Genomic DNA, 22,389 nt, shown 5'->3' with positions numbered 1-22,389 from the left:
TTATGAAACGTCCCTCGAGCAACAAGCCAGGAGAACCAGGGCAGGTTCGCATCTGTGGAGATTTCAAAATCACCGTTAATCCGGTGCTTCACATGGTGCAGTATCCGCTTCCGCGGATTGAGGATATTTTTGCTTCGTTGTCTGGCGGGAAACACTTCACCAAGATAGACCTGGTGCAGGCGTACTTGCAGATGGAGGTTGAAGAAGAGTCACGCCAATACCTCATGATCAACACGCATCGAGGTTTGTACCGGTACAATAGGCTGGTTTTTGGAGTGGCATCAGCTCCAGCAATTTGGCAGAGGGCCATGGAGCAGGTATTACAGGGAATTCCAGGCACACAATGTTACCTGGACGATATTCTGATTACAGGTGATGGTGATGAAGAACACCTCGCAAACTTGGAACTGGTGCTCAACAGGCTGAAAGAGTATGGACTTAGAGTTAATCGGCAGAAATGTGAGTTCTTCCAGAAGCGGATCTCGTACTGTGGTCATGTCATTGACCGGGAGGGGCTTCATAAGTCTCCTGACAAGATAGAGGCAGTTGTAAAGGCTCCCGCTCCGGATAATGTCTCTCAGTTGAGGTCGTTTCTAGGATTGATTAACTATTACCATAAATTTCTACCAAATATATCCATGGTACTGCACCCGCTAAATGCTCTTTTACAGAAGGGGGTACCATGGGAATGGAGCGAAAACTGTAAGAAGGCATTTCGCAAAAGCAAAGAATTGATCACCTCAGAGGAAGTGTTGGCTCACTTCAACCCGACACTGCCTATTCGGTTGGCTTGTGATGCGTCTCCATATGGTATTGGGGCAGTACTCTCACACAAGTTGCCAAATGGCACGGAAAGGCCAGTCGTGTTTGCATCCAGATCATTGACCTCCGCTGAGCGCAACTATGCGCAGATCGATAGGGAGGCTCTCAGCCTTGTATGGGGAGTGAAGAAGTTTAATCATTACCTGCAGGGCCAAAAATTCACACTTCTGACAGACCATCAGCCGTTGGTATCCATTTTTAACCCTAAGAAGGGTGTTTCAGTGATGACAGCACAGCATCTCCAGAGATGGCCCCTTTTCCTAGGGGCACATCAATATCAAATAGAATTCAAAGGTACGAAGCAGCATGGCAATGCTGATGGGCTGTTGCACCTGCCACTACCTGAAGAAGAAGAAACGACGAAAGTTGACCCTGTTGAGTTATTTCATTCGACCATCATCGAGTGTTTACCACTCACCAATGCAAGTATTGAAAGAGAAACCAGGAATGACCCGACACTGTCCAGAGTCTACGAGGTGACAGTGAAAGGATGGCCAACACGTGGTGATCCTCTGTTACCGGCATTCTCGGCAAGGCGAGACCAGCTTTCCGTCTGCCATGGTACTTTGATGTACGGGACAAGAGTGATTATTCCTCCCAAGTTAAGGGAAAGAGTTCTAAAAGAACTGCATGAAGGTCATCTGGGGGGAGTTAAGATGAAAAGTCTTGCTAGGGCTTATGTATGGTGGCCGGGTATTGACCAACAGATAGAGGAGTTGACAAAAAGCTGCACTGGGTGCCAAAAAGTGCAAAATGTACCTCCGATCGCACCACTACACCCATGGGAATGGCCTTCAGCCCCATGGCAACGCGTACATATTGACTTTGCTGGTCCATTCATGGACTCCATGTTCCTAATTGCGGTGGACGCACATTCCAAATGGCCAGAAGTGATCAAGATGAATACCACTACTTCAGAAAAGACAATTGCGGTGTTAAGAACAATATTCACAAGGAACGGATTGCCAGAACAGATCTGTTCGGACAACGGACCACAGTTTGTGTCGGAAGAATTCCAAAAATTCTTAAAGAAGAATGGGGTGAAACATTATACCTCTGCCCCATATCATCCGGCGACAAACGGGTTGGCCGAGAGATTTGTCCAAACATTCAAAAAGACAATAAAGGCCATGAACGATGATCAGATTCCGCTACAGCACAAGGTGGACAATTTCCTAATGGCATATCGAAACGTCGCTCATGCAGTGACTAACCAAAGTCCTGCCATGATGTTTTATAACAGGAGGTTGCGGTCCAGGTTGGACTTGTTAAAACCAAATGTGCGGAGGGAAGTGGAAAACAAACAGTTCCGGCATATTAATAACAAGACCACTCAAAGTTTCGACGTAGGACAACCAGTGTTGGCAAGGGGCTATGGAAATGAAAAATGGCAGTCCGGAACAATTCAGGCCAGACAAGGACCTCTGATGTACACAGTAGATATTGGTAACAATGTGATAAGGCGTCATGCGGATCAACTGGTAGAATCGAGAGCAAGGGTCGAACCCATGGTTGCGACAGAGACAACTGTGGAAGACGTTAATGAACCTGAAGCATCTACCTCGGCAGGGAATGTACCTGATGATGATAACACCCAATGCATGGGAGACCAACTAGAGGAGTCACCTCAGCAACAGGAATCAGAGACCACTGAAAGGCGTTATCCAAACCAAATCAGAAGGCCTCCTGAGAGACTGAACCTTTGAACAGTTTATACCTGAAGTTATATATGTTATTATGTTATGTTAAATGGGGATATGACTGTTAAGCTAAAAAGGGAGGATTGTGGTGTATGTAACCTGTTCCACCTTAAGAGAACTTAAGCCTGTTCCACCTTAAGAGATGCACTACTTTCTCTGGCTGCTGTATACGTAATACCGGTGGTGACCACCGGTATATAAGCACTGTGTAGTAATATTGTATTTAGTAGTAGTCCTGACCTCCAACCAGTAAAGACCTGTTGAACTTTAATCTTGTAGTCTGTGTTAGTAATTACAACTAGAACACACAGACTTAACAAAGCTAGCTGGGGAAAGCAGGCTGAAATGAAGGGTTAGCATTTCTAGAGTGTCTCAGCAACTCCTGTCAAGGTGCTGCACAGCCCCCATGTATCATTTTTGAAGTGTGGTCATTGATTTGATGAAGACAAGCAGGGCAGCCATTTTGTGAGCAAGACCCAACACACAGGAAATGAGGGAAGCGGCCAGTTGATTGGTTCAGAATGCATATTAACTTTCAAAAGGCAATTGGACACGGGCTCGAAGGGCACTAATTTGCAGGGTTATGGATGAGAAGCTGGGACGTGTCACTAAATTGGACAGCTCTTCAAAAGAACCGGCACAGGCACGACGGGCCGAGTGGCCTCCTTCTGTGCTGTGAGATTCTATGATTCTGAGTACATCATTGGACTCCAAATTGAATCTTCAAAATGGCACCCTGCAGGAAACAGACGGGTGCTCTCGCCACCCACCTAACTGCCTTCACCCACAACGCGGGTATCAGAAAGCCGGCAGAAACTTGATGCTCAGTGACCCCACTCCACAATCAGGCACCGACCAGCTCGGTCTCACCTTCGGCCACAGTTGAAATGTGGATCCGTGTTTGCTATATTCACACTGTCCTTACTAATTAGTTTAACGACTGCCCTTATACAATGGTCTGTGTGGAAACGTGCAGCTAGAAGCGAAAGAGGAGGACAGGATGGGACTCCCGTTAGAATGAAACTGACTGGAATGGCACAGAAGCAGATTGTTTGCTTTCACACACTTGTGAACTGGAGCAGGAGAAAACTAAGTGTAGAAGACTTAAAATCCATTATGTGAGGACAGTTTTACAATTTCACTGTAAATAATGATGCAAAAAAGATTTACAAGGATGATACCAGAAATGCGAGGGCATATCTATCAGGAAATGATGAATAGGCTGGGTCTCTTTTCTCTTGAAAATAGAAGGCTGAGGGGTGAACTGGTAGAGATATGTAAAATTATGTACGTTTTTGATAAGGTAGATACAGCGTTTGTTTCCACTTGTGGGGAAGAGCAAAGCTAGAGGGTATCAATATAAGACAGACACCAATAAATCAAATACGGAATTCAGAAGAAACTTCTTTACCCAGAGAGTGGTGAGAATGTGGAGCTCACTAATGTAGGGAGAGGTTGAGGAGAATAGTAAAGATGCATTTAAGGGGAAGCTGGATAAGCATATGAAGGAGAAGGGAACAGAGGGTTACGCTGACAGAGTTAGATGAGGAAGGATTGGAGTGGACGCGAGTGGAGCATAAACGCTGGAATGGACAGTTGGGCCAAATGGCCTCTTCCTGTGCTGTTTATTCCATGTAATTCTGTGTAATACACAGTAAATGAAGGTGAAGGGATGTCACTTAAACTGCCATCAATGCACAGCCGCACAATCAGCCTCCGTAGTCTCAAACATTGTGAAAAGATTCAGAATCCATGTCAATCTTTTATTAAAAAGAAACATCAGTTAGTAAACTGAGGGTTAAACAGCGAATTTCACCAGCAGTCTCTTGTAAAAGGGCAAGTCAGGTATGAGGAAACTTCACGATAGACCCTCAGTTAACGATAGCAATCTAAACAATGACTCACATCCTGGTGTTTGTTTCTAGACATTTCTTTTACACATATGTTTTATTTGAGCGGTGAGAACTGATGCCATAATTGAGTCAAAGGCAGTAAGCAATTACCAAGCTTGCTAGATCCGTGTATCTTGATGTTGTGTGTCCTTTAATAACTAGACACGAGACTGCAGGGAACAATCAACAGGTGTTTACTGGATGAGGTTACTCTAAAATTAAACAGTACAGATCCCTACTCAGCGTTTATATACAGGTGTGGTCACTGCCAGTACTACAGTATACAGGAGCTGTAAAAAGTAGTTCTCCCCTTAAAGGTACATACACTACAATTCCTCCCCTTTTAGATTAACAGTACCATAACATTCATTTAACAATTAACACTTTTAACATGCAACATTAACTGAAAATAGTCCATTTATAAATTCAGTCTTTGGGGCAGCTTCCTGATCCTTTCTGGAGAGCGCTTTTCCTGAGTGTCTTGCTCTTGGTGCGGAGGCCCCCTGTCGTCAGTTGGTTCATCAGCTACCGATGCTACTGTTTCTGGGGTAGATGCTACCTGTATGTTGGGTTCATCACCAGGTACGCGAGACATGGGGTTGACTCATTCCTGTGACTCCAGGATCTGGTCGACGTGGCATCTCACAATGTTCTCCCCATCATCCACTGCGTACATTAGTGGCCCCTGCCGTGTGCATATCATTCCTGGTTGCCATTTACCTGTTCGGTAGTCACGGGCCAAGACTGGTTGCCCTACATTGAAGCTCCTTGTTGGCTTCTCATTGATGTGCTGGAATTGCTTATTCTCAACATCTCTTCGTACATTTGGTCTGAGCAAATCCAGACAAGATCTCAACCTTCGGTTAAAGAACATCATGGCCGGGGTCTGGTTGGTGACTGCATGTGTCGCATTTCTGTAGGCTAACAGGAAATTGTCCACCTTATGCTGCAGTGGAATGTCGTCATCGCACATGGCCCTTACTGCTTTCTTAAAGGTTTGTACGAACCTCTCAGCCAATCCATTTGTGGCTGGATGATACGGGGCGGAAGTATAATGCCTTACCCCATTCCTTTTCATGAATCTTTGAAACTCTTCGGACACAAACTGTGGTCCGTTATCAGAGCAAATCTGCTCTGGCAAGCCGTTCCTGGCAAATATGGTCCGTAGGACTGCAACAGTTTTCTCCATGGTGGTGGAGGACATTTTGATCACCTCAGGCCATTTCGAGTGCGCATCCACGGCTATTAAAATCATTGAGTCCATGAATGGACCAGCAAAATCAATATGCACCCGTTGCCATGGAGAGGAGGGCCACTCCCATGGGTGTAGAGGGGCATGTGGTGGTGCATTTTGGACCTTCTGGCATGCTGAGCAGCTCTTTGTCAGGTCCTTAATTTGCTGATCGATCCCCGGCCACCACACATAAGCCCTAGCAAGGTTTTCATTTTCACCCCTCCCAGATGGCCTTCGTGAAGCTCATTTAGCACTCTCTCCCTTAACTTAGGTGGAATTACCACACATCAAGGTCCCCTGGCATACGGACAGCTGTTCTCTTCTGGATGAGAATGCTGGCAACAGTGAGTCGCCATATCTTGGCCATCCCTTCACCGTCAAGTCATATACCTGAGACAGTGTCGGGTCATTTCGGGTCTCCTTCTCTATATCAGTGTTAGTTACTGGCAAGCGTTCAATTGTAGTCGAATAAAATATTTCGACAGGGTCCACTGCTGGTGCTTCCTCCGCAGTAGGCAGTGGCAGGCGTGATAGCCCATCAACGTTTCCATGCTGTTTCGTGCCCTTATACTCGATTTCATATTGGTTCGCCCCTAGAAAAAGGGACCATCTTTGTAGCCATTGCGCAGTCATCACCAGAACGCCCTTCTTTGGATTAAAGATGGAGACAAGTGGTTGGTGGTCAGTCAGCAAGGAGAACTTCTGCCCATGCAGATAGTGGTTGAACTTTTCCACTCCCCACACTAGGCTGAGGGCCTCCCTGTCAATCTGGGCGTAGTTACGCTCGGCTGAGGTTAGTGACCGAGACGCAAAGGCTACCGGCCTCTCCGAGCCGTCTGGGAATTTGTGCGACAGCACCGCTCCAATACCACAGGGTGATGCATCACACGCCAACCGAATTGGTAGTGCTGGGTTGAAATGAGCCAACACCTCTTTTGATGTGATCAATTCTTTGCACTTCTGGAAAGCTCGTTTACATTCGTCATTCCACTTCCATGGTACCCCCGTTTGCAGTAGGGTGTTCAGTGGGTGTAGTACTGTAGACAAATTCGGCAAAAACTTATGGTAGTAGTTCACCAGCCCGAGGAACGACCTCAGTTGTGACACATTTTCCGGTGCTGGAGCCTTGACTACTGCCTCAATCTTTTCAGGGGACTTATGTAACCCCTCTTCATCAATAACGTGGCCACAATACGAGATCTGCTTCTGGAAAAAGTTGCATTTGTGGCGATTTGCTCGGAGCCCATATTCCTTCAATCTAGTGAGCACCTGCTCCAGGTTGGCGAGGTGATCACTGTCATTTTCGCCCGTGACCAGGATGTCGTCCAAATAACACTGGGTCCCTGAAATCCCTTGCAGGACTTGATCCATTGCCCTTTGCCAAATAGCCGGAGCTGATGCTACCCCGAACACCAGCCGGTTGTATTGGTAGAGACCTTTATGAGTGTTGATCGTGAGGTACTGTTTTGAGGCTTCTTCTACCTCCATTTGCAGGTACGCCTGGGCCAGATCAATCTTAGTGAAGCGTTTCCCTCCAGATAGCGAGGCGAAAATATCTTCAATCCGCGGAAGCGGATATTGTACCGTGTGAAGGACTGGGTTCACTGTCACCTTAAAGTCCCCACAGATGCGAACCTTCTTTGGTTCCCCAGGCGTATTACTCAACGACCTCTTCATTACAGGAACGATGGGTGTAGCCCATTCGCTTCAGTCCACTTTGGACAGTACTCCTGAATGTTCCAAACCTTCCAGCTCTGCTTCGACCGCTCGGCGGATCGCATAAGGCACCGGTCTGGCCTTAAAAAACTTTGGGCTTGCATTTTCCTCTATTTTGATCATCGCTGTTATGCCTTTTAGTGTTCCAAGTCCCTCCTGGAACACTTCTTGTGCGTCAGTTAGCATTTTTGACAGTCGTCCAGGTGTGGCGTCGTCATCCTTTTTGGCTTCTACCGTCAGTGCTTGTATGGAATGCCAATCTAGCTGTATCTTCCGGATCCATTCACGTCCTGGTAGTGGTGGTCCTCCATCTGGCAATACATATAGTTCCATTTTTGGTATTTCCTTGCCGTTATATATAACGTTCACCCTTATTTTTCCTTTGGGGTAGACTTTTTGCCCCATGTACGCATTCAAGATAATCTCTGTATCTCTCAAGGGTATATGTGAGAATAGCCGCTTGTAGTCCCTTCGGTTTATGACTGTTAGGGCTGATCCTGTGTCCAATTCCATTTTCACTTGGACTCCGGCTATCTTGAGCGTGACCCAGATAGTTTGGTGATCCTCCATTTTGATCACCTTATGTAGTTTCAGACAACCCAGCTCCTTGCTTCCGGAGTCTGTATCACTTTTCTGTTCGTCTGAACTACTCTCCGTCACCTTATGTACCTTCTTGTACTTCTCCTGTGGGGATTTCTTGCTGCTGGTTTTCTTTCCCGACCTGCAAACTCTTGCTATGTGTCCTACTTTTCCACACTGTCTGCACACTTGGTCCTTGAACCAGCAATCATTATGGTCGTGTGTTGTTCTGCCGCAGTGATAGCACTTCACTGTTCCGTATGACATTTCATTTGTGCCATATTCTTGCGGTCTCCGTTGTATCTCTGCAGTGCCCCGTGCGGCTGCTTCATGTGATACTGCCATGCTGAAAGCCTTGTCCAGCATAAGATCCTTTTCTAATAGAAGCCGTTTCTGGGTTCCTTCACTTTGAAGCCCACACACAAACTTGTCCCTTAAAGTATCTGCTAGTCCTGTTCCAAACTGGCAGTGTTTCGATAGCTTGCGCAGTTCTGTTAAATACTCAGCATTACTTTCATCTTTATGCTGGTTCCTTTTGTGAAACTTAAATCTTTCTGCTATCAGCAGCGGTGTGGGGTTTAAGTGGTCCTGTAGGATTGACACTATGTTTCCAAAATCCTATTCCACTGGCTTCTCTGGGGTTACTGGGTTTCGCAGTAAGCCATACGTTTTTGCACCCATTGAATTCAACAATACCAGCGCTTTCCTCTCATCTCGCCTTGCAGTACACTTCATGCGTTCAACATATGTTGTCCAATCTTCGACTTCATTGTTGAACGCTGTGATACTGCCACTCTTCGGCATCCCTGGATGTGGTTAGAGTGGCTCAAAATGGCATATTCCCGTGCTCTCCCTTCTTCTCCGCTGCGGCTCAAAATGGCGTTTTCCCGTGCTCTCCTTCTTCTCCGCTGTGGCTCAAAATGGCGTTTTCCCACGCTCTCCCTTGTTCTCCGCTGCGGCTCAAAATGGCGTCTTCCGCACTTTCCTTTCTTCCCCGCTGACGCTGCTCGGCCCTTGAACACCGGCTGCGCTCTGCGCATTTTCCTTTCTTCCCCGCTGATGCTGCTCGTCCCTTGAACACCGGCTGCGCTCTGCGCGTTTTCCTGCGCGCCTCTGTCTCTCGTTGACGCTGCTCGGCCCTTGAACACCGGCTGCGCTCTGCGAGTTTTCCTTCGCGCCTCTCTCTCTTCTCCCGTTGACGCCGCTCGGTCCTGAACACCGGCTGCGCCCTGTGCGCTCTACCCTCTCTCTTCTCCCGTCGACGCCGCTCGGTCCTGAACACCGGCTGCGCCCTGTGCGCTCTACCTCTCTCTTCTCCCGTCGACACTGCTCGGCCTTTTTGTGTGCCGTCGGTCGGCTCTAGCCGCCGCTGTCCGGGAAGGGTCTGCGCCGTACCTGTTGCCAGCCCATTTCGCTGGACCACCGTGACTGGAGAACCAAGCCCAGCTCTCAACAGCCTCCCCTGCGATGCTCAAGTCTCCGCTGGATGGTCGACGCCCGTGCTTCTGGACTCGGCCTTCTTTTTTTTTCTTTTCTCCAGGAGCGAATCCCTGGGAGGTGATGCAGAGTTGCAGGTAGGTTTGAATCTTCTCGTCGCCAATGTTAGATCCGTGTATCTTGATGTTGTGTGTCCTTCAATAACTAGACACGAGACTGCAGGGAACAATCAACAGGTGTTTACTGGATGAGGGTTACTCTAAAACTAACTGTACAGATCACTACTCAGGGTTTATATACAGGTGTGGTCACTGCCGGTACTACAGTATACAGGAGTTGTAAAAAGTAGTTCTCCCCTTAAAGGTACATACACTACAAAGCTAGCTGGGGAAAGCAGGCTGAAATGAAGGGTTAGCATTTCTAGAGTGTCTCAGCAACTCCTGTCAAGGTGCTGCACAGTCCCCATGTATCGTTTTTGAAGTGTGGTCATTGATTTGATGTCGGCAAAGTAGGGCAGCCATTTTGTGCACAGCAAGACCCAACACACAGGAAATGAGGGAAGCAGCCAGTTGATTGGTTCAGAATGCATATTAACTTTCAAAAGGCCATTGGACACGGGCTTGAAGGGCACTAATTTGCAGGGTTATGGGTGAAAAGCTGGGATGTGTCACTAAATTTTTTTTTTATTCATTGATGGGATGTGGGCATCGCTGGCTAGGCCTGCATTTAGTGCCCATCCCTAATTGCCCTTGAGAAGATGGTGGTGAGCCACCTTCTTGAACCGCTGCAGTCCATATGGTGTAGGTACACCCACAATGCTGTTAGGAAGGGAGTTCCAGGATTTTGGCCCAGCGACAGTGAAGGAACGGCAATACAGGTCCAAGTCAGGATGGTGTGTGGCTTGGAGGGGAACTTGTAGGTGGTGATGTTCCCATGCGTCTGCTGCCCTTGTCCTTCTAAGTGGTAGAGGTCGCGGGTTTGGAAGGTGCTGTTGAAGGAGCTTTGGCGAGTTGCTGCAGTGCATCTTGTAGATGGTACACACTGCAGCCACAGTGCGCCGGTGGTGGAGGGAGTGAATGTTGAAGGTGGTGGATGGAGTGCCAATCAAGCGGGCTGCTTTATCCTGAATGGTGTCGAGCTTCTTGAGTGTTGTTGGAGCTGCACTCATCCAGGCAAGTGGAGAGTATTCCATCACACTCCTGACTTGTGCCTTGTAGATGGTGGAAAGGCTTTGGGGAGTCAGGAGGTGAGACACTCGCCGCAGAATTCCCAGCCTCTGGCCTGCTCTTGTAGCCACAGTATTTATATGGTTGGCCCAGTTCAGTTTCTGATCAATGGTAACCCCCAGGATGTTGATAGTGGGGGATTCAGCGATGGTAATGCCATTGAATGTGAAGGGGAGATGGTTAGAGTCTCGCTTGTTGGAGATGGTCATTGCCTGGCACTTGTGTGGTGCGAATGTTACTTGCCACTTGTCAGCCCAAGTCTGAATGTTGTCCAGGTCTTGCTGCAATTGGACAGCTCTTCAAAAGAACTGGCACAGTCACGACGGGCCGAGTGGCCTCCTTCTGTGCTGTGAGATTCTATGATTCTTTGTACATCATAAGATTCCAAATTGAACCTTCAAAATGGCGCCCTGCAGGAAACAGACGGGCACTCTGGCCACCCACCTAAAGGCCCTTACCCACAATGGGAGCAACAGAAAGCCGGCAGAAACTTGGTGCTCAGTAATCCTACTCCACTTTCAGGCACCGACCAACTCGGTCTCACCTTCAGCCACAGTTGAAATAAGGACCGGTCTTTGCTATTTTCACACTGTCCTTAGCCTAGTTAGCATAACGACTGAAATAAAAACAGAAAGTGCTGGAAATACTCAGCAGGTCAGGCAGCATTTGTGGAGAGAGAAACAGAGTTAACGTTTCAGGTCGATGACCCTTCGTCGGAACTGGTGTAATGTCTGCCCTGATACAATGGTCTGTGCGGAAACGTACAGGTGGGAGGGAAAGGGAAGGACCAGATTGGGGACTCCCATTAGAATGAAACTGATGTGAATGGCACAGATGCAGAGTGCTTGGTTTCACACATTTGCCAACTGGCGCAGGAGAAAACTAAGTGTAGAAGACTTCAAATCGATTATGTGAGGACAGTTTTACAATTTCACTGTAAAAAATGAACATAGGAACCCTCCTGTTATGTGCACGATATAACCAACACATGATGGGGCAGAGAGAGGGAGATTTCACCCTGTGGGTTGTATTATGTCCATGTATAATTGAGACACGGACTGCAGGAGTTGATTATAACAAGTCTTTACTGAATGGAGACAACCTGGAAAATGAAAACTACAGAAGCCTGTTAGGGCCTTTTATACAGGGGTGGTCACTGCCAGTACTGCAGTCTGAGACCAGTTATTCCCTTAAAGGTACATACACAACAATTCCTCCCCTTTTAGATAAACAGTACATAACATTCATTTAACAACTAAATAATAACTAATTACAATTACAATTACGGTTGCTAGATACATTGGTTGAAGTTAAGCAATTATAAGTTCAGTCTTTGAGGAGGCTTCCTGATTCTATCTGGATAACGCCTCGTTGGGATATCAGGTTCTTCTGGCAAGGTTGAGTCGGGATCAATGTCGTTGTTTGGTTCGTCTGCTTCCAATATCACCGATTCTGCGGTAGATGCAATTGGTACTTCGGTTTCATCGCCAGGTGTATCAGATCGTGGTGTGGAGTTGACGTTTTCCAGTGACTCTAGAATCTGGTCAGCATGGCGTCTTACAATGCTCTCTCCAATGTCCACGGTATACATTAGAGGTCCTTGCCATGTACAGATCGTTCCTGGCTGCCATTTCTCTGTGCGGTAGTCCCAGGCCAAAACTGGTTGACCTATCTTAAAACTCCTGGTCGGCCTTTCATTCATATTCTGAAGCTGCCTGTTCTCCACATCTCTTCTGACGCTTGGCTTAACCAAATCCAAGTGGCATCGTAGTCTTCGATTGAAGAACATCATGGCTGGAGTTTGGTTGGTAACCGCATGTGTCGCATTCCGGTAGGCAAACAAGAAGTTATCCGCCTTGTGTTGTAGGGGTATATCTTCATTACACATTGCCTTGATAGCCTTCTTGAATGTTTGAACAAACCTCTCGGCCAATCCATTAGTGGCTGGATGATATGGGGCGGATGTGTAATGCTTAACACCATTGTTCTTTAAGAACCTCCGGAACTCTTCAGACACAAACTGTGGTCCATTGTCAGAGTAAATCTGTTCAGGCAGCCCATTCCTGGCGAATATGGTTCGTAAGACTGTGATAGTTTTTTCTGTGGTTGTTGAGGACATTTTTATTACCTCTGGCCACTTTGAATGTGCATCCACCGCAATTAAAAACATCGAGTCCATAAAGGGACCAGCAAAATAAATGTGCACCCTTTGCCATGGAGATGAGGGCCACTCCCATGGATGTAGAGGGGCTTGTGGTGGGGCGTTTTGGGCCTTCTGGCATCCTGTACAGCTCTTGGTCATCTCTTCGATTTCTCTATCGATTCCCGGCCACCACACAAATGCTCTGGCTAAGTTCTTCATTTTTACCCCTCCCAGATGACCCTCATGAAGCTCATTGAGCACTCTATCCTTCAATTTGGGTGGAATTACTACTCTGGATCCACACATCAAGGTTCCTCTGCACACTGACAGCTGTTCTCTTCTTGGCGAGAATGCTGGCAGCAGTGGTTCGCCATGTGCTGGGCATCCCTTCACCGTTAAATCATAGACCCAGGAGAGTGTCGGGTCATTTCGTGTTTCCTTTTCTATGTTTGCGTTCGTCACAGGGAGACATTCGACTATAGTCGAGTGGAATAACTCCACTGGATCCACTGCCAGTTCTTCTTCCACCGTCGGCAACGGTAGGCGCGACAATCCATCAGCATTCCCATGCTGTTTAGTTCCTTTGTACTCGATGTCATATTGGTGTGTCCCTAGGAAAAGGGACCACCTCTGTAGCCGTTGTGCCGTCATTATCGGTACGCCCTTCTGAGGGTTGAAAATGGAGACGAGAGGTTGATGATCAGTGAGTAGAGTAAATTTCTGACCGTGCAGGTAGTGATTTAAATTCTTCACCCCCCACACCAGGCTGAGGGCCTCTCTGTCAAACTGGGCGTAGTTACGCTCAGCTGCAGTTAACGAGCGTGATGCAAAAGCTATCGGCCTCTCTGAACCATCAAGGAATTTATGTGACAGTACCACCCCAATGCCGTAGGGAGACACATCACACGCCAGTCTTATCGGTAGTGATGGGTTTTAGTGAGCTAATACTTCTCTTGAAGTGATTAGGTCCTTACTCTTCTGAAAGGCCCGCTTACATTCATCGCTCCATTTCCATGCTACTCCCGTTCGTAGTAGGGCGTTCAGTGGATGCAGAATTGTGGACAAATTCGGCAAAAACTTATGGTAGTAATTCACCAATCTGAGGAATGACCTCAGTTGCGACACATTTTCAGGCGCTGGAGCCTTAACTACCGCTTCAATTTTGTCAGGGGACTTATGCAACCCCTCTTCATCAATCACGTGCCCACAATACGATATCTGTTTCTTAAAAAACCTGCACTTGGGGCGATTGGCTCATAGCCCATGTTCATGTCATCTAGTGAGCACCTGCTCTAGGTTGGCAAGGTGTTCACTGTCATCTTCAGCTGTCACTAGGATGTCGTCCAAGTAACACTGAGTCCCCGGAATCCCTTGCAGGACTTGTTCCATCGCTCTTCGCCATATTGCCGGAGCTGATGCTACTCCGAATACCAGTCGATTATACTGGTAAAGACCTTTGTGAGTGTTTATCGTGAGATACTTCCTAGAGGATTCTTCAACCTCCATCTGCAAATATGCTTGTGCTAGGTCAATTTTTGTAAAACGCTTCCCTCCAGATAGTGAGGTGAAGATATCTTCTATCTTTGGAAGAGGATATTGTACTGTGTGAAGGATTGGGTTCACCGTCACCTTGAAGGCCCCACAGATGCGAACCTTCCTTGGCTCCTCAGACTTATTGTTTAATGTTTTCTTCATGACAGGAACGATGGGTGTCGCCCACTCGCTCCAGTCTACCTTAGATAACATGCCTGCATTCTCCAGATTCTCCAGCTCTGCCTCAGTGGCTGGGCGAATTGCATATGGTACCGGTCTTACTTTGAAAAACTTGGGAATTGCATTCTCCTCTATTTTTATTGAGGCGGTTACGCTTTTGAGAGTGCCCAGTTCTTGTTGAAATACCTCTTTGGCGTCAGCTAAGATTGTTGACAATCATCCAGGAGTGACGTCATCATCCTTTTTACCAGCCACCGTCAGTGCCTGAATGGAGTGCCAGTCTAAACTTATCTTTCTGATCCATTCACGTCCCAATAACAGTGGTCCACCATCTTGCAGAATGTAGAGATACAATTTCCGTATTTTCTTGCCGTTGTATTCGACAGGCACCCTTATTTTTCCTCTGGGGTATACCTTTTGCCCTGTATACGTCCTCAAGACAATGGATGTCTCTCTCAAGGGTATGTGTGAGAATAGCCGCTCGTAGTCTCGTCGATTCATGATGGTTAGAGCTGATCCTGTATCCAATTCCATTTTGACTTGGGACCCTGCTATCGTGAGGGTGACCCAAATGGTTCGGTGATCCTCTTTTGCGATTACGTTGTGAAGTTTGAGACAGCTTAGTCTCTTGTTCCCAGATTCACTATCGCTCATCTGGTCTTCGGAACTACTGTCCGTCATCTTTTGTACTTTCCTGTACGGTTCCTTAGTAGCCTTTTTGTTGTCATTGGTCTTCTTCCCAGACCTGCAAACTTGTGCAATGTGTCCCATCTTTCCGCATTGCCTGCATATTTTGTCCTTGGACCAGCAGTCCTTCTGGTCATGGTTTGTTCTGCCGCAGCGATAACATTTTGCAAATCCCCATGTCATTTCGTGGGTGCTGTATTCCTGTGGCTTTTGTTGTATTTCCGCAGCTCCCCTTGCTGCTGCTTTGTACGATACTGCCACGCTGAAAGCCTTATCTAGCGTCAGCTCTTTCTCTGAGAGTAACCTCTTCTGGGTTCCTTCACTCAGGAGTCCACAGACAAATTTTGGGTCGGTGCGATCATAATATGATCGAATTCTTCATTAAGATGGAGAATGAAGTAGTTGACTCGGAGACTAGGGTCCTCAATTTAAATAAAGGAAACTATGATGGTCTGAGGAGCGAGTTGGGTAGGATTGATTGGGGAATGGCACTCAAAGGGTTGACGGTGGATAGGCAATGGCAAACATTCAAAGACCGAATGGATGAACTACAGAATTTGTTCATCCCAGTTTGGCATAAAAATAAAACAAAAAAGGTGACCCAACCGTGGCTAACAAGGGAAATTAGGGATAGCATAAGGTCCAAGGAGAGGGCATATAAATTGGCCAGAAAAAGCAATAATCCTGAGGATTGGGAGCAGTTTAGGATTCAACAAAGGAGGACAAAGGGGTTAATTAAGAGGGGGAAAATAGAACATGAGAGTAAGCTTGCAGAGAACATAAAAACTGACTGTAAAAGCTTTTATAGATATGTGAAGAGAAAAAGATTGGTGAAGTCAAGCGTAGGTCCCTTGCAGTCAGAATCGGGGGAATTTATAATGGGGAACAAATAAATTGCTGACCAACTAAATACATATTTTGGTTCTGTCTTCACAAAGGAGGACACAAATAACCTCCCAGAGATGCCGGGGAACATAGGGTCTGATGAAAGGGTGGAACTGAAATAAATCAGTATTTGTAGGGAAATGGTGTTAGGAAAATTGATGGGACTGAAGGCCGATAAATCCCCAGGGCCTGATAATCTACATCCCAGGGTACTTAAGGAAGTGGCCCTAGAAATAGTAGATGCATTACTGGTCATCTTCCAGAACTTGATAGACTCTGGAACGGTACCCATGGATTGGCGGGTAGCTAATGTTACCCCACTATTCAAAAAAGGTGATAGAGAAAAGGCGGGGAATTATAGACCGGTAAGCTTGACATTGGTAGTGGGGAAAATGCTAGAGTCCATTATAAAAGATGTAATAGCAGAGCACTTGGAAAGCAGTGACTGGATCGGACAAAGTCAACATGGATTTACGAAAGGTAAATCATGCTTGACTAATCTACTGGATTTTTTTGAGGATGTAACTGGTAAAATAGATAAGGGAGAACCAGTGGATGTGGTGTATTTGGACTTTCAGAAGGCTTTCGATAAGGTCCCGCATAAGAGATTAGCGTGCAAAATTAAGGCACATGAGATTGGGGGCAAGGTATTGACTTGGATAGAGAACTGGTTGGTGGACAGAAAGCAAAGAGTTGGAATAAACGTGTCATTTTCTGAGTGGCAGGCAGTGACTAGTGGGGTACCGCAAGGATCAGTCCTAGGACCCCAGCTGTTCACAATATATATTAATGATCTGGATGAGGGAATTGGATGTAATATCTCCAAATTTGCAGACGACACAAAGCTGGGGGGGAGGATATGCTGTGAGGAGGATGTCGTGAAACTCCAGCACGATTTGGACAGGTTGGGTGATTGGGCAGAAACATGGCAAATGCACTATAATGTGGATAAATGTGAGGTTATCCACTTTGGTGGCAAAAACAGGAAGGCAGATTATTATTTGAATGGTAATACATTGGGAGAAGGGGAAGTGCAAAGAGACCTGGGTGTTCTTGTACACCAGTCGCTGAAGGTAAGCATGCAGGTGCAGCAGGCGGTTAAGAAGGCAAATGGTATGTTGGCCTTCGTAGCAAGAGGGTTCGAGTACAAGAACAAGGATGTCTTGCTGCAGTTGTACAGGGCCTTGGTGAGACCACACCTTGAGTATTGTGTGCAGTTTTGATCGCCTTACCTGAGGAAGGACGTTCTTGCCATGGAAGGAGTGCAGCGAAGATTCACCAGGCTGATACCTGGGATGGCAGGAATGACGTATGAGGAGAGATTGTGTCGATTGGGCTTATACTCACTGGAGTTTAGAAGATTGAGAGGGGATCTCATCGAAACCTATAAAATTCTGTCAGGCCTGGACAGACTAGATGCAGGAAGGATGTTTCTGGTGGCCGGGGAGTCCAGAACCAGGGGCCATAGTCTAAGGATAAGGGGTAAGCCATTTAGGACTGAAATGAGGAGGAATTTCTTCACCCAGAGAGTGGTGAACCTGTGGAATTCTTTGCCACAGAGGGCGGTGGAGGCCAGTTCATTAAGTATATTCAAGAGAGAGTTGGATATATTTCTTAAGGCTAAAGGGATCAAGGGATATGGGGAGAAGGCAGGGACCGGGTACTGAATTTGGATGATCAGCCATGATCTCATTGAATGGCAGAGCAGGCTCGAAGGGCCGAATGGCCTACTCCTGCTCCTATCTTCTATGTATCTATGTAAATTTGTCCCGTAAGGTATCTGCCAGTCCTGCTCCGAACTGGCAGTGCTTTGATAGCTTGCGTAGTTCCGTAAGGTAATCAGCATTGCTCTCATTTTTATGCTGATTTCTCCTGTGGAATTTAAATCTTTCTGCTGTCAGCAGCGGTGTAGGATTTAGGTGTTCCTGTAGGACAGCAACAATTTCGTTAAAACTCTTCGCCTTCGGTTTGGCTGGAGTAATCAGGTCCCGCAATAGGCCGTACATTCTTGTGCCCATTAAATTTAGCAATACCGATGCCTTTTTCTCATCGGCTATTTTGTTTGCCTCGCAATATACCTCGACTCTTTCCACATACGTGGTCCAGTCTTCTATTGCATTATCGAAGGCAGTGATATCGCCAGTCTTTGGCATCTTGAAAATCTAAGATGGCGCCTCCCGCGCTTTGCCTTCGTTCCCGATGGATCAAAATTGCGCCTCCCGCGCTTTTCCTTCTTCCCCGCCGAGTTAAGATGGCGCCTCCCGTGCTTTCCCGCTGCTGCCGCAGCTGCCAACGCTGTTGCTGGCGATTATATTTATTTTACTATCCTGTAATGGCGACGCCCTATGGTCTTCGCGCCTCCCCAATCGCTGCTGCCAACGCCGCTCTCCGTGGTATTTTTATTTTTCTATCGCACTTCAATATTTGCTCCATTAATTGAAGAACCGTTCTCGGCGTGGAGCAGACCCTCTGGGACACTTCCCTCCCTCTTCTTAGGTCCAAACGCTGCCCGGCTTCGAAGCACCGGCCGCACCCTGTGTGCTCCACCCTCTCTCTCTCTCTTTGCTTCCCGACTCGCTGCCCAGCCCCGTTGCAGAGCCACCCGATCGAGCTCTAGCCCGCCGCAGCCCAGGAAGGATCAGTGCACTACCTGCCACCAGCCCGATTAGCTGGGAAACCACAGACTGGAGAATCAAGCCAGGCTCTCGACAGTCTCTCCTGCACTTTTCAATTCGATAATTTGGAGGGCGGTTGTCCACGGTCGACGCCCGTTTCTCGAGTTAATTTGGATTATTTTTTTTTTCTTTCTTCTGGCTTCGACCTTCAATAACTTCATCTGAGGTGCTGCCGAGTTGCAGGTAAGTTCGTTTCTTACTCGTCGCCAGTATTATGTCCGTGTATAATTGAGACACGGACTGCAGGAGTTGATTATAACAAGTCTTTACTGAATGGAGACAACCTGGAAACTGAAAACTACAGAAGCCTGCTAGGGCCTTTTATACAGGGGTGGTCACTGCCGGTACTGCAGTCTGAGACCAGTTATTCCCTTAAAGGTACATACACAACAGGTTGTATGTAGCAAAATCGTAATGTCTTCATTAGAAACACGTTTCTCACTTTGCAACACCCAGTGTCCACTCAGCAATGACTCTGCCCATTTTACAGTAAAGCAGCATTAATTCTAACTGGCAATAACTCTGAGAGATTCTCAACCCGGAGCCGTGCAAACAGTGACAGGCATTAATCCATGGCAACATCTGACTAGTTTGGTTTAACCTCGGCGTAGACGGTGGCTTCTGCTGATCGGGTGGCACCTTTTCCGGGTTTGCCGAGTGCATCCAGGTTAATTGTTGCATAATTGTCCTCATTATTCTGCACCTGAAGAGCAGGAAGGTGGGCTGAATATTTGGGTCATCCGCAAATTCAAGTGAAACTTTCTCATTTAAGTGGAACTCATTTTTATTTCAAACTTTTAGCTAAATTTTTCTAAGATTACCAATGGAACGGCAACAAAGCAATTGGAACATTTCAAGGGCCCTGATGTACTGTCAGATTATTGTGGAAGTTAAAACAGCAACTTGATATCATAGAATCATGGAATGATACTACACAGAAGGCTATTCGGCCCATCGTGCTTGTGCCGGCTTCACATTTGCCTTCAAATATTTATCCAATTCCCTTCTGAATGTTATTATTGAATCTGCTTCCACCATCCTTTCAGGTAACGCATTCCAGATCATAATAACTCAATCCAGATAATAATAACTCAATCCAGATCATAATAACTCAATCCAGATCACAATAACTCAATCCAGATCATAATAACTCAATCCAGATCACAATAACTCAATCCAGATCATAATAACTCAATCCAGATCACAATAACTCAATCCAGATCACAATAACTCAATCCAGATCATAATAACTCAATCCAGATCACAATAACTCAATCCAGATCACAATAACTCAATCCAGATCACAATAACTCAATCCAGATCATAATAACTCAATCCAGATCACAATAACTCAATCCAGATCACAATAACTTAATCCAGATCATAATAACTCAATCCAGATCATAATAACTCAATCCAGATCACAATAACTCAATCCAGATCACAATAACTCACTGCGTAAGAAAATAACTATTTTCATCTTGCTTCTGGTTCTTTTAGAAATTACCTTAAAGCTGCCACTTCTGCCACTGGAAACAGTTTTTCCTTGTTTATTCTATCAAAATCCTGCATGATTTTCAACACCCCTTTAAATCTCCCCTTAGCCTTCTCTGCTCTGAGGATAACAACCCCAGCTTCTCTAGTCTCTCCACGTTACTGAAGGCCCTCATTCCTGTTACCATTCTGGTAAATATCCTCTGCACCCTCTCCAAGGCACTGACAACCCCAGCTTCTCTAGTCTCTCCACGTAACTGAAGGCCCTCATTCCCGGTACCATTCTGGTAAATATCCTCTGCACCCTCTCCAAGGCACTGACACCCTTCCTGCAGTGTGGTGCCTGGAATGGGCCACAATGCTCCAGCTGAGGCCTAACCAATGTTTTATAAACGTTCAGCATAACCTCCTTGCTTTTGTATTCCTCTATTAATAAAGCCAAGGGTCCCATGTGCTTTTTTAACAGCCTTCTCAACTTGTCCTGCCACCTTCAAAGGTTTGTGTACACACAGCCCCAGGTCTCATTTGATGCACTGCGCGTCCCTTCTTAGAAAACCCGCAGCCGGTCTCAGTGAAATCCTAATCAGTTTTCTCACGACTTTGCTGAAATAGTGAAACTAGATCTTCACAGCGCCATTGATCACATCCATACGCATAGTGAGGAGCGGAATTCTTAACCGACAATATCCCAGTGAAAATACTCTTCTGTCAGTCGAATGCTTTAGCATGAAAATTATTGATTTAAAACTGGGCTTCGAATTGAGACAAAGGGATTGCTGGCGCAGGAACACGCCCCAAACAGGATAAACACAGCCTGACAATCATTATTACCAAATAAACCACTGGATAACCCACATCAGCACAGTTACACCACTGGTATACACACTGATCACATTGAAATTGCGATTCTATGTACGTATGGGGGTTTGTGGAGTGGATGACAGGAGGCAGATTTGACCTAATTCAGATTTCCACACTGAAGGAGATATTAGGGTTGAAGCTGCCGAACTTGGAGTGAGAGACTTTTCTACAATTGAGTGTTAATGTGTAGCGCAGTGGCTGTTTATGGTAAGTTCTCTGAGTGTTAATATAAGTACTGTCATTAGGTAGGGGAGACTGGAGATAGCGACTGTAGAATGAGTCTGCTCTAACTCGGAGATTGGTGCCTTATTGTATATAGTTATCAGCAGTTTAGACTTTTATCTTGTTTACTACAGCTTGTTTTTCAAAAATATTACGTAATACACTTTAAACAGGGGTTAAAAGGGTCACCACCGGATATGAAATGCCCTGGATAGAAATTAGAATCTTCTTCCAAACTTTTCATAAAATATTCAGGTTGAGGGTCTGTGTGATGAGCTTTATGGTTTGTGAATGGTGAGTGGTTGCTGGGATATTATCGTGAACTCTGTAGGGTACATCCATGACCAGTTAGTGCTCGCTTAACTCAACTTTTACAGAGTTAATTCTTGCTTTAGAAGGTGGATGGGTTGACTGGATCCATCCAACACTATCTGAAATTCCTTATTTCCAAGGTCCATTCATCTCACCCCACCCCCACTTTCACCATTGATAATCAGCAAGTTTTATTACAGTAATTATATATATATAAATAAATGGAAAAAAACTTACCGGAGCCGAATTTTGATCTGTTGTCACAAAAAGAAGAGAGACAATAAATATTGGTCAATATATTGGAACCCAGCACAGAACAAATCTACAGTTTGATATTGCACCGTGTCTAAGTCTAAACAGATATACCACTAACAGAGCTTTGGGTTCATTGCTAGAGGAATAGAATTGAAAAGCATAGAGGCTTTGTAAAAATTGTATAGAACCTTGCTTACACCAAACTTGGAGCACTGTGCACATTTTTGGTCTCCATATTATAAAAGGCAATGGGGAACGTAAAGAACATAGATTTACAAGGGTGATCCCAGAACTGAGAGGCAATAACTATATGGAAAGACATAACAGGCTCGGGATCCTTTCTCCAGAATAGAGAAAGCTGATGGGTGACCTGATACAGGTCTTTAAAGTTATGCAAGAGCTTTGATAGGGTAGATGTAGAAAATAGGTTCTCACTTGTGGGGGAGATCAAAATCCAGGGCCATAAATATAAGATAGGCACCAAAAAATCCAATGGGGAATTGAGGGGAGACATTTTTATCCAGAGAGTGGGGAGA

The 22,389-nt window shown here is 46.1% G+C and overlaps 1 protein-coding gene across 2 annotated transcripts in view; it reads right to left on the bottom strand.

Moving 5' to 3' along the window:
* The window catches only part of LOC147109830 (uncharacterized), a 127,747-nt gene that overhangs the window by 81,368 nt on the left and 23,990 nt on the right, over positions 1-22,389 (bottom strand). Inside the window, exons 7-8 of one of the 2 annotated variants that reach the window (XM_086003896.1) lie at positions 21,836-21,852; positions 11,674-19,412 (exon numbers count right to left, since the gene is read on the bottom strand). In XM_086003896.1, coding sequence (XP_085860022.1) covers positions 19,296-19,412; positions 21,836-21,852 — 134 coding nt within the window. In that variant the 3' untranslated portion in view covers positions 11,674-19,295. Of the gene's footprint in view, positions 1-11,673; positions 19,413-21,835; positions 21,853-22,389 lie in introns of those variants that run through there. The other variant, XM_086003897.1, reaches the window with a different exon arrangement.

This window comes from Somniosus microcephalus, chromosome 12, assembly GCF_052327205.1.
Source record: "Somniosus microcephalus isolate GS21.2 chromosome 12, FLI_Smic_1.0, whole genome shotgun sequence".
Lineage (NCBI taxonomy): Eukaryota > Metazoa > Chordata > Chondrichthyes > Squaliformes > Somniosidae > Somniosus > Somniosus microcephalus.
Note: the sequence above shows the minus strand (reverse complement) of the source record. Positions and strands in the feature narration are given on the sequence as shown.